This window comes from Hippichthys cyanospilos, chromosome 3 (genome assembly GCF_059441005.1).
Source record: "Hippichthys cyanospilos isolate Australia breed blue-spotted pipefish chromosome 3, RoL_Hcya_1.0, whole genome shotgun sequence".
Classification (NCBI taxonomy): domain Eukaryota; kingdom Metazoa; phylum Chordata; class Actinopteri; order Syngnathiformes; family Syngnathidae; genus Hippichthys; species Hippichthys cyanospilos.
The window spans coordinates 9,294,506-9,308,101 of record NC_142371.1 but is presented as its reverse complement, the minus strand read 5'-3'; the positions used below and the strand labels follow the sequence as shown (position 1 = coordinate 9,308,101).

General features: G+C 37.5%; 1 protein-coding gene across 1 annotated transcript in view; it reads left to right on the top strand.

Annotated features, from left to right (window-relative positions):
* vps13b (vacuolar protein sorting 13 homolog B) overlaps window positions 1-13,596 on the top strand; it is a 298,582-nt gene that overhangs the window by 53,531 nt on the left and 231,455 nt on the right. Inside the window, exon 17 of the mRNA XM_088410037.1 lies at window positions 12,400-12,584. Within this exon, the coding sequence (XP_088266163.1) occupies window positions 12,400-12,584 (185 nt within the window). The remainder of the gene's footprint in view (window positions 1-12,399; window positions 12,585-13,596) is intronic.

Genomic DNA, 13,596 nt, shown 5'->3' with positions numbered 1-13,596 from the left:
GTTTCACATTCAAATTAATGCCATTCAAACACAAATATGTGGGAAAAATGGGTCTGTTTTGGGGTATGCGGTTATAAGTCGAAAGACCCCCCCCCCCTCAACAAAATATAAGCAGTGGAGATAGGGGTTGGGAGGAGAAGAGTAAAACACGTCCACCTCTGCTGAAAACCAAGCAGAAAAGGTGTATATTTGATACATATTTTACATTTTATCGTTTTGTAATGTGAAAGAGCCCAACTAGGGAGCAGAGTTCAGAATTAGCATTCTGTTTAAAATTCATCACATTAGCTGCAAGCCTGGAGCTATGACTGCATTGTCCCTATCAAAATAAAGCTTTACTTGATTCATCGTTTTGGTAAAACAATGAACAAGAATCTATTTGTAGGTAGTTACCAGTCCAGTAGTATCATCACGTACAAGTAAATACACAATCTTCTGTCTTTTTCCTTACTGGGATCACAGAGCAATGTCCAGCTAGTTGATGTTGTCGACACTGTCCACTATTCGTGACAACCCTACTGTTTAGATTAGGGTAGGCAACCTATTTGCTTTTGGGATACAATTATTATGAAGGGCTGAAACTACTTCTGAAATGGAAATATCCCAGATTACCTTAATTTATGTGGTATCCTCTATTAGAAGAAATAATAACCCAGTTATGACCTTTGCCGTTAAAACAAAAGTGCAACGGGCGTGCGTGTGTGTGTGTGTGTGTGTGTGTGTGTGTGTGTGTGTGTGTTAAAAAGAGTGACGTTAATGCCATCCTTTTTTTTTTAGTATGTTTTCCTTTTTAGTGGTGCAAGACTTGCAATATTTTTTTAATCACTTTTTATTTATTCAATGCATACTAAATGTATTTAAAATCTATTTTTTTTTCATAATGTTGGAGGTGGTATTAGAATATGATTGTGATTACTCAGTGGTAAAACTGAAGAAGACAGTGATTTGGTTCGGTTTGCTTTTATTCAGACTTTAGCTTGAACAGACAAATTAGCACAACTTTTTACACACTTTAAGCAATCTTTCTTTGGCTCTATGCAATTACATGATTCAGTTTGGCTGACCAATGGGCATCTCCAAAGGTCCGAACTCCTCACTTGTGTGTTTTCTTAAGAGTCCTCAACTCATGTTGCTTTTGGTCTCACCACAAAGGCGCTTGCTTCTCATACTGGGCAGCCTGGGACTTTCATTGGGGAAAGTACATTGCTTTAATATTGTTTCTCTGCCAACTTTGGTCTTAACTAGGCATGATTTATTCTGTAGACATTGGAAGTCTTCAGACATAAACAGGAATGGTTCTAAGCTAACTGTACTGCAGGGCTTGATAGCAATTGCAGAGGAACTTTATTTTTTTATTTAGTTTTTAATCGTGTGGAGCTTGGCTAAGAAAATAACTTTACAGGCGTGTCAATGTTATTTGGGAATTTATACAGTTCTTGGTTGGAACAGTCCTTATCAGCTAAACTTTAGGCACCATGACCAACCTGCAGTTTTCCTTATTGTTGTAAATTGTAAATGTTACAAGCTAATACAAACACCCCCCCCCCCCCACCCTTTTTTTTTTAACCAGAACTTGTTTGATTTCAGTGGCATAGTAGAACATCATGTGAATGGCTCCTGCTAATATTTAACAGATAGTATTAGAAGTTGTTAAACAGTAAACATGAATCTAACGCACAGCCAGTTTCTCCGACAGAGTATCTGAGCAGAGGTGAGGTTGCCTAGTTTTTTGTGGTTTGGTTTGGGTTCACTGAAAATAGGATGAGCGTTCTTTATGTATTAAATAGGATCATCAGGTCTTATTTAGCATCATAAAGTTAACTCCGTTTGTTATGATGAAAAATTGTGGTTTTCTTCTCTGTACTACTGCATTTTTTTAGGTCATGCCTCAGTATTTTCATTTGGTTCAAGACCTGACTTTGACTGAGCCGCTCAGAAATCTTTTTTTTCCTTCCACACAAGTTCAATTGACTTTAGATAGGGTCTATTTAGGGTGTAATCACAATGTCATGAGTCGGTACATACCTTTGTCTTGGAGTCACGGTTTGGTACGAGGTTGGTAAAACAGATAATAGCATTATAAAGTCCAAATAGCATAATTCTCGGTTTCTTTTTATTTATTTTTAGCAGACATTGGTGCAAGTAACTGTTTGTTTGACATTGTGCCAATTTGAACTTTTAGAACGACCTGAGAGATGCTGACTACCGTTCAAAAGTATTCAAACTTTATTTTCACATTATTTTCACATTTAAAAAAAACAAACTATTTTATTTATATTATCAGAGATAGCTTTCAGTGCCATGGGGTGTAATTCACAACATTTTTAACAAAACATATTCACTTTACCAGTACTCAGTTTCAATTGTTCTGGCTGTTAAAACCGTAATCCTAGATAAGATCAGTGCTATAAAAAGTCAGTATTGTTGAAGGACGTGGCCATTAGAAGGGGTGTTAGGAGTGCCACCTGCATTGATCTACATTGGGACTGGAGCTGCCTCCCTCAAACCTATGCCCTGCAATATACAGGGCCACCTGAAAGTATCAGCATATGGAAGCAGGCCAAGTCTGGGGCCTGCCTGCCCCACTAACCAACAAACCCACGGCAGCTTAGTGTGGCTGGTCGCTTTGCAGACTATAATTCAGACCCACGTCAGCTTTTATGTGGCACTTTTAACAGCCCCTGTTTCGCACTCGTCTATTTCAGAGGGAATAATTTCTTAGACCATGTGGCATTACAGGTGCATGATATATAGCCACAAAAAGCTCATTTGCCCCGTTAATGTTTCCGAATGAAATGAGAGTTTCTTTTCCCTTGGTACCCAATTCTTGTTATAACTCATATTGCATTGTCAATTGTTTATTCTGTTTTTAACACATCTTGAAGTTATGTGAAGTTGAAAAGTCCATTACTATGTCTGGACCAGTAGTCTAGACTCTAGATTAGCTCATGTGGAGATTTACGAACTCTCCTTGAGGCATCTGAGGCATGAACCTTGTGGTGTGATTGTAATGCCTCATTACTTCTGTTCATAGTTAGCCAAGGGTAGTAGCTCTTGATCTATGTCTGCAAGCGAAATCGAGTACCAGGGGATGCATGCCACACAGAGTTGTCATGTTTAGCAAATATACTTCAATTGACAAGTGATCGCAAGGAGAACATGTATTTGTATGATAATTGATCAAGGAAAGTTTGGAATTTGTTTCTGTCCCTTGTTGGGCAAGTAATTAGCAACAGCAGAAACATAATGCGAATGAATCAAGATACTAAATCAGTTAATGCTTGTACAGGAGGAAGATGCTCATAATCTCTCAGTGGCAGCATGGTCAAATCCCCCAACCATAGTGACCATGTCGAGGTGTCCTTAAGCAAGTCACTGAACCCAAATTTGCTTTTGATACTGTATCATCAACAGGCAAATGAGCAATCAGCGTAAAGCCTTTTTAGTACCCATAGTAAAAAAGCAACATTGCATCAACATTGATTGATAACTCAAAACTAGTGTACAGTATATGCTATGTTAACATTTTGCTTTTCGCCCAAGAGTTAAATTGAGTTTGAATTTTCAATTTTACAGTACCATGGTTTTGTTAGAGCTGCATACAATATGGTAAAAGCAAGAGCAAGTGTTGATTTTTTTTCTTTCTGTCTAAAACGCGATTAATGTCTGAATCAGTCATTGTAGAAATGAAGCTTGGGGGAGGGAAAACAGTGGGAAATGGGGAAGGGTAGATGGATTATCAATTCTGAATGGATTATCACTGTGGTGTGCATTCCACTCTCCTCCCCACAATTCCTCAAACTTTGTTGCTGCTCCACTGCTTCCAACAAGTCTATCCAATTTTTGCTGCGCTATAGTCCATTTCCAATTTCTGTCTTCTGCCCCAAAATAATACCAAACACAATTACTCTGCTGTATTTGCCATTTCACTGTGACATGATTTATAGCTGCTGTGAGTAAAACTTGAAAATCTAACTGTGATGATAATTCTTTTCCTAATAATGACCCGCACGTCCTCCACAGCTGGACATGTTAGACAGCGGCAGGAAGCTACATGCACCATTCTAAACACATGCTTTATACACAGGCCTCTTGATATGTTCTCCTTTAACGCCTGATGAACCACGTCATTGCCATTTTCTCGCCTTGCGATCTGCAGCTGTCTGCACAACTTGATTAAAACATTTCTTTTAGTAATCCCTGTGTAATGAAGCTCTCTCCTGAGAATGTGTGTGTTCATGTGGGTTAGGTCAAGGGTGCTCCAGATGGTGTGTGTGTGTGTGTGTTCGTTCGTGTGTGGGTGTGTGTGTAGGTGTGTGCACGTGTGCACGTGTGTGCATGTGCGTGCGTGTGTATGTGCCATGTGTATGTGAGACCGGGAGTTATGGGGAAAAGGGGGGGTGAGTTTCACTCTACTGTTTCTTAGTTTAGTTGTTACAGGAAAGATGACTGAAAAATGCACAGATGGAAGATGTTTGACACTGGGGAACAGTAAATTTTGAAAAATGACCTGAAATGTAGCTGCTTCATCATCGGATTTTTCCAATTTATTCAAATACACAATTGTTAGGTTTGTTAACTAGAGGTCATGATTGTCCTTGGCCCTTGTAAAATGGCATGAATTATTTGATAGAATGATTTTACATTGGAGTCTGTGTCATTAATTGGCTACATGATAAAATGGGTAATCTGAATCAGCAAATGTTTTACTGTATAGGGCTTATTATAGAATATCTATTTATATATAGGTAATTATATTTTATGTTTTTAGTATATTTAATACATGTGTGGGTTTTATACAACTAATATGACAATTTTCAATATGCAATTGGTTTGCAACCAGTGCACTCACACTCAAAGAAAACTTATAAGTTCTTGCACCCTGGACAAAAATTGTTCTTAGTTTAAAATGACTACATTAATTTGATGTGTAACATATATGTATGTCCACAATCTGTGTATCAGACAAAAGCTTTGATTTATATTGAATTATATTCCCAATCCAGGTTTTGGTATCCACTGAATGTTAAATTGCATAACTGGTTCAAGACTCTTTATTTGTATGATGGTATCAGTCAAAACTTAGTCAAAACACATTTCTTCTTGTTATTGAATTTATACAATTGATCCATTGATTTTAAATCTTTGCCTGTCATTCTGTTAACTTAACTTTGATGACAGGATCCAAATTGATTTGAATAGTGGTTTCTGATGTTTTTTTTTTTTTTTTTTTTTTTATAGTGGTTTCTGATGTTTTTTTTTTTTTTTTTTTTGAATTGGAAAACAAGAACAGATACTTATTGACTGTTTTATTTTGGTAATGTTTGCTTTTCGAAATCAAAGGCGGGGTGTGACAGTGACTGATTTATAGAAACTTTAGATAACGTCATTGGCTCCAAAACAGCCACTATCAGTTTTGTCTATCTGACAAATATGCCACTCTAAAACGGATTATATTGGCGCTGCCGTGGAGTGGTTAAGATAAGCCAAAAGCCGAGAGAAAGTAGCCCAGTGTAATGATGGTTGAAACAGGTTGACTTTATTGACGTTTCTTGTGCTCCCTGACTTTACCCTGAAATATTCCCACCTATCACCGATAATAAAATCCCACACTCGCCTTTTGTGATGCCAAAAAACAAGACCCAGATATATAATCTCAAATACAAAATATGAAACATTTTAAAGAGTGGAAAATAAATGAATAAATAATGACCTTAAAAACCGGTCGACTTTATTTATGTTTCTTGTGCTCCCTGAATGCATCCACCCTGAAATATTCCCACCTACAACCAATAAGAAAATCCCACACTCGCCTGTTGTGATGCCAAAAACAAGACCCAGATAAATCTCAAATCTAAAATATGAAACATTTTAAAGAGGGGAAAATAAATGTCTGCGATAATGTAATTATACAGTTTCTTCTGACTGGATATCTGGCTTTATTCAGAGCTTACCAGTTTAATTAAACATGTTAAATGGGAATCATCTCATGCCCATCACGGGTTTATTGACAAAATATATTTCCGTTGTTTAGCAGGATTTTCCCGACATTTCTGTAGTCAAATTTTACAGCATAATCCACGGTCTGGAGAAAACTTATACCACATCAGAGGGATCTCATTGTTCACAGTTATCATTCTTGAGAAAGACACAAGAATTTCCAAATCATTGTATTTGTGAGATACAGTGAAGTCCTTCCTCATCAAGTGGAGAAACCAAGAACTTGATTTCCCTCTTAAATTAATGAAAGTATGAGAATAAAACTGCCTGTGTGAGGCCAACAGCTACAGTGAAGAGCTGCCAGAATTGGTCTAAATATTTCTACATCACAAAATCCTGGCATTTAAACCTGGTGTGTAGACTAAAATGGGTTATTGTCATTCCAATTGAACATTCACGTCGAAATTTCAAGACAGATTGCAACTGCTCCAGGGAATATACAATAGTGTGAATACAGTTTACTCCTCTGCAGTCGTTTGACAGGCACCTTACTCCTCATCTGTTGTCGTTCTTCCAAGCCCCACAGCTGTCCGTGTTACTGTATTTTTAAAAGAGTGAGGGAAAGGATTTTTGGTCCTCTGAAGCATATGAGTAATAACAAAAATGAACAGTGTGGAAAAATGTCTGGTGGTTCCAAGCTTGTATTCTGGGACACTGTATAAACCAGTTGGACCAGCTGCTCTTGGCAATATACTTTCAATCATACCAAGATGCAGGTCTTATTTTTATTTGTTTATTATTATTTATTTATTTTTGTATTTGGAAACCACGGGTTGCTCGCAGTTCAGGAATTGGACTTTGGTTTAGTAGTGCCTCTCTCAAGCATTGGTATTGCTCTCTTTATTTCACACATCTGCAGTATGCGCAACAGTAGCAGTTTTGGCATAAAAGCATTGTGTATGTTTTAAAACTGTCATTTCCTCATAGGGAAGTACATTTTTGAATGATTGTTGGTAGAAGCTACAGCCTATTCAAAGCAGCAGTAATTCTCTAAATGTCATGACCACAGCATGGTCGGGAACCATTAGCCTGTATGATAATTTATATTCCAAGGTGCACTAGGAATATATAGGGATAGACATACTCAAGTGTTTGATATTGAAAATGGAAGAATGAATCTCAAACCAGACCTGAGCTAGGATTGGATCAGTCGAAAGTCAATATGAGAAAAATTCAGTAGGTTATTTTGTGAGTCACTATTGTTAATTCGCACATCCTTTTAGAGTTCACTCATTCATTTTAATGGCGAAAAGCATCTTGTTTTCCATTTCATTTTCACATTTCATTTAGCCAAAAGAGGAAACATATTAGGCAATAGTGCCACTGCTGTTTTAGTGGCCCTAACTCTTGAGTCATACCTTTTGCAAAACACCATGCCCTGTTTTGCCTGATTCGGACTGGCGCAGAAGAGAGGAAAACAAATTGTGTCAGTCATTAAAAACTGAGTCCAGCATTTTGGGAGTCTTGAAAGTTGGTTTTCCTGCTATTTGGCATATGATTTTGTCATAGCACCAGCAGAGAAAAAGTTTAGAAATGGGACTTAGCGTCGAAATAATTCAGATGCCTTGTTCTCCACAAATCCTGACTAATTTTAATTTCCTCTCTCAACATATTTTTTATTGCCTACATGTTCTTAGAGAATTTGTAGACTTGAATGATTATGTGACTACCTTTTTTTCCGGGCTATAAGCTGCACCGGTATATAAGCCGCAGCAGCAAAATATGAGCAAAAAATGTTTTGTGTCACAGATAAGCCGCACTGGAATATAAGATGCAGGCAATAACATGAGATATTTCTGCAAAAAGATTTGCCAAAAGATTTGTACATGGAAGTTTATATATACGTTTATATAAGTTTTATATAAGTTTATATATATATATATATATATATATATATATATATATATATATATATATATATATATATATATATATATATATATATATATATGGATATATATATATATATATATATATATATATATATATATATATATACATATATATATATATATATATATATATATATATATATATATATATATATATATATATAAAAAATGTTGTTTTTTTTGTAATTGTATGCCAACAGCATCCTCCTATCTTTACCAGACTGAACATGCCTGCATGTTTAGTCCCAACATATTTATAGAAAGTGGATGGATGGATATTTTCAACACTAACAGAATACTGTTAGTTAATTAGCAGCTCAAAATTAAAATCAATACTTCAATAGCATCTTTTTTTTAGCTTCCTTTGTTTGATAGATTATTTTAGTGAACATAAAAACACATTGCTCATAATTCATATATACGATCATAAATACGTAAATAAAACCATATACAGTCGGCCCCCGGTTTACAAACACCCTCTTTTACGAACATTTCGACTTACGAGCGTGGACCGCAGAGTTTTTTGTCCCCCACTTACGCACAAACCTTCCGTCTTACGAACAATATGACATGCCGGCCATTGTATTTGTACATTTATTTTCGCTTTGCTACGTCATCTAAATCAGAAGTTGACGCTCATCAAGGCAACGTTGAACGCTATTGCTCTTACAATGTCACAGTCACTGTCTCAGTCACGGTGTCAGTCACGGAGTCAGTCACGGAGATGCCAATATGCTATTGGTCGATTAAGGTCACAGTCCCGGTCTCACTCACGGAGATGCTATTGGCCGGCGTCACGTCAATCACAGAAATGCCGATATGCTATTGGCCGAACGCCTTTATCTAGCTTGATGGCACAGCTGGTCGGGATGGAAGGAAGGAGAGAAAATGAGTGAGAAACGGAAGGAAGGAATGTTGTGAAGACTTTGCAAACTTTGTCTGTTAGACATGGCTTCTAAAATTGCAAGTGGCGGTAAAGGAAGAAGTAAGAGGATGATGACAATAGAAACCAAGCAGGAGATAATAAAAAAAATCCGAAAGAGGCGCATGCATAGTTAACCTTGCTCGTGAGTATGGACGGAACCGCTCGGCAGTCTTCTAAGGGCAAGACTTTCCTTGCCGGGGGACGGACCTCGCTCGACAACAAAATGGAGAGGCTTCTTCTATTATGGATTAAAGAGAAGGAAATCGCCGGTGATATGTTTTAGTTTGAGAAAAGTTCTTGTTTAAGAAAATAAATAAATAAATTCTGCGGGTTGGTCTCTGCTCACCTCCGTCTCCACTCAGCTCAAGTCACGTCGCCCCAGAGGAAAATGTCATTTATCCTTTGTATATCCATGTTAATTAATTTATCTGTATAGTAGATTATGGTACAAATTTTTAATAAGTGTGTAAATTCGAGATGGTTTTAACTATGATTTCACCACCCATTGCCAGTCAATGTGTACGTACAATTGATTTCGCTTTGCTACATTAACAAAATCATCTGCTCACGCATGTTACGGTAACGCTGATATGCTATTGCTCTTACAATGTCACAGTCACTGTTACAGTCACAGTGTCAGTCACAGAGATGCTATTGTTCGAACGCCTTCATCTAGCTTGATGGCACAGCTGGTCAGGACGGAAGGAAGGAGAGAAAATCAGTCAAAAACGGAAGGAAGGAATGTTGTGAAGACTTTGCAAACTTTATCTGTTAGACATGGCTTCTAAAATTGCTAGTCGCGGTAAAGGAAGAAGAGGATGATGACAATAGAAACGAAGCAGGAGATAATAAAAAAAAAATACGAAGGAGGCGCACGCATGGTTAACCTTGCTTGTGAGTATGGCCGTAACCGCTCGGCAATCCTCTAAGGGCTAGACATTCCTTGCCGGGGACGGACCTCGATCGACAACAAAATTGAGAGGCTTCTTCTAATATGAATTAAAGAGAAGGAAATCGCCGGTGATATGTTCTAGTTTGACAAAAGTTCCCGTTTAAGAAAATAAATAAATAAATTCGGGTTGGTCTCTGCTCCCCTCCGCCTCCACCCAGCTCAAGTCACGTCGCCCCAAAGGTAAATGTCATTTTTCCTTTGTATATGTTATTTAATTTAACAGTACAGTAGATTATGTTACTCATTTTTAATATGTGTATAAAGTCGTGATGTTTTTACCTAAGGTTTTTGCACGTGTTGCACGCATTAACTAATTAACATAGGTTTGGATTGCCCGTCATACGAGCAGTTCAAGTTACGAGCGTAGCCGCTGAATGGATTAAGTTCGTAACACGGGGGCCCACTGTATACTGTGTACTGCATTTAACATTTACACGTCACAAATTTACCCAAAATGTTACACATTCTCTTATTCAATTTAAACATATATATTTTTTAATAATATATTTTTAAAACTCTTTGAGCACAGCCATTGATTAACATCTTTTCAGTTCTATTTTATAGTTGCTCCATAATTGAAACCTCGAACAGATACACACATTTGCTTGCTGGTGGCTAGCAAAAATATAAATAAAAACACTGGACTATAGGCCGCAGGGCTCAAATCATGAGGAAAAAGTTGTGGCTTATAGTTCGAAAAATACGGTACTTATGTGTATCTACGTGATTGTTGAAGTATACATTAATGAGCTCTACTGTACTTCCCATGGTGGAAAGTCAATATCACCATTCCCCACAACAAATCGTTAGCTGCCCAATGTCTTTTTTGTTGTTGTTTTGGTAAATCCTACTTTTATTCAGGCTTCAAATGTTTCTCTAATTAGTTCCATTCAGATCGTGTGATTTCTGACAGAAAGCAGTTTACTGCACTGCAAGCTGAAATCTGAGGTGTCTTGCTGTCCTCGCATCCATTTCCTCACCCTAATGAGACATTCTGCATCTGATTTAAACCCATCCACATAGTATTTATTTATTTTATTTTTTTTTTACAATGAGTTGGGTATAATACAATAAAAGCAGGTGCATAATTAAGGTTTTAGAGGACCGCATGCTTATGACAACTCCCTTGGAATCACACTTGAATGAGCCAACAAACCTTCATCCTTTGCCAATCGGCCTATTGATGTGGCTTTGCAGACACATTTGCTCTGCATGTGAGGCACATTACTGTTGCATGGTCCCTTTCACTTTCTTTTGCACATCAGCAAAATGTAACTCTGTGTACACATGCACACAGGCATGCACAAACACATAAAAATCTGTTTGATGTCAACCTATATAGAATGTTACCATAGTGTTTTTAATAGTGGAGAAGCATAGTTGTCAAATGCACCACATGTAGCTGTGGATTAAAAATATGTGAGCTATCAAAAGAAACCTGTTGACCCTGTCCCATTTTCTCCTCACTTTTATCTTCTTTATTTCAAACTGCCTCTATGGCTTTTTGTAGCCCCCCTCCAAGGCAGCATGCGGTTTTGTACTCCACACCCGTCTGTGTATGGCTAACAGGTCGTGTCACCCTGCTGAACCACCCAGGAGCAGAATAAAGGGAAAGCTCTAGAGACACTGAAAAAGTGAGAGAAGTAGAGAAGTTAAATGATTGCAGAACTTCTTAGCAGGGGAGAACCGCTGTGACGTACTGCACACTTTAAATGGGATCTGATCCCAGTGAATGTGTGATTACATTAACTGTGGTGTTCTTTCACATCATAGCCATCTTTGGAAAATTAATGTTTTATTTTACCTTTGTAACAAATGAAAGCATATTTAGACGGCAGATAAGTACAGACTTTATTGGATGTTTTGAAGTTGCACACTCAGAGATGAACAAAACATGTGCTTTGTTTAGAACCTAGTGCTTGTGGCAGTGTTGTCATCTCAATCAAAATTAAAATCAAAGTTACCACCTTTCTAAGTATGATCAATTCCTGAAAGGGACATTACACGTATTTCAAGTAGGCCTTTCCTACCCAAGTTGTGGCTTGGAATCAATGAGTGTGTGTGTGTGTTTTGACATTTATGATTTGATTCGGACCGAGGCATTTGACTCTGCCTTGTCTCAGACTCGGCCGTTTGACTCGCTAAACATTGTTAGAGACTCAATTGAGGCCAACTACGTTTTTTTATTCCTGGAAATTAACATCCTTCTCGAAATAAATTTGAAAGACATCTTTCAGATGTATTAAAATAGACATCTAATTGATTCATCTGACTGTGACAAAGCACATAAACTTGTTTATCATTGAAGTCAACGAACAGAACGGTTAAATAATTTAGATCTAACAAGAGGGATGTCTGGGCTTCCCTTCCCAAGCTGCTGCCCCTGCGGCCCGACCCTGAATAAAGCCGCAGTTAATGGATGGATGGATGGTTAAAAAATATTTTATTTTATTTATTTATTTAATTTAATTGTTTTTTTTAATGCTATTTATATTTAAGCAAAAGCTTCTCCCAAGGTTTTATTTATTTTTTATATGGTGTTGTTTTGATCACCATTATTGTGAAAACAGTGCCTTCAGTTGTATATTTCAAATAACCAATGTTCTCTGTTGCTTTTCATGATCTTGAAGGAGTAAAAGGTCCTCAGTCCCTACCACAGAGTATATTTTGGAGCTTCCTCACTTCACTGTGCAGGCCACAAGAGCCCAGACCCATCTACTCCAAGCAATCTGGCAGAGCTGGACGCATGGTGTGTTGATTGGTGCACCTTCGACATTCAGCGAAAGCCTTATCAATGAGGTTTATAAAGCTCCAGGTAATGTTACATTTTTATTAACTGACATCTTTTCAATTATGCCACATTTAATTACTGTTTTAAGCAGTCACAAAGCGCAAGTATTGTATGTCTGTATGTTACCGGCATAAAATAATACTGTATTTTTGCAGCCAAAAGATGCACCGGGTGCAGTCTCAGTGCTATTTCAGTATTTAACACACACACACAAGATGTCAAGTACAGTATGTTTTTTAAAAAAGGAAGCAATAGCAAAACTGAGTTTGGTTGTACTTGTTCTTGTACTGTATTAAGGTCAAGTTATTTTTGAATCGTAATCCACAAATCCACCAAAGTCCTGATCTTCTGTGTCAGATATCAACAACTAGGCAAGTTCCACTTTTAACACGCCAGGTTCCCTCTCATTAATGTCAAAGTCTGTCTTGTTGCCGAGACGATTGATGACTTTTGCGGAACCCTACGGCAGTGAAAATACAGTACATGAATATCCACAAAACTTGTCAACTTGTAGGGCTCGGACTCAAGCAGAACCTGAGGTGACATTCACCTGCTATGTAAGCTCTTGCGTTTTTTTTTTTTTTTCAAGTGCAGGTGAACCAAAACAAATCTATTGCATCAGTAAATGACATGTTGAGATCAGGAAACTACAGTAGTAAATGTGTGGGGCAGACAGCTCAGCTATGAAATTAAATTGTCCATAGAGCTCAAAGTAAAGCCAAAGTAAACAGCAGTGTTGGGTGATATTTTGGAGTTCCATCATTAATCATGACCACAGAAGCATTAAAAATTGTTCCTTTACATAGTCATCATATAAAATGGATAAATGAAAACAGTCACTATTTCAGTCACGGATATGTATATTGACTTTTCTTCTACCTGGTAGGGGGTTAAGTGTTTGGAAGTGGCTCTGGAGAAAAGGTTAGATTAACTCAATCTCCTCAATGCAGATTGTTCGCTCTTAATGTTGAATGTCAGCATTTTGCCTTTTGCTCGAGTCAAATTAAAACAGTAGCGCTTTTCATGTTGGTCACAT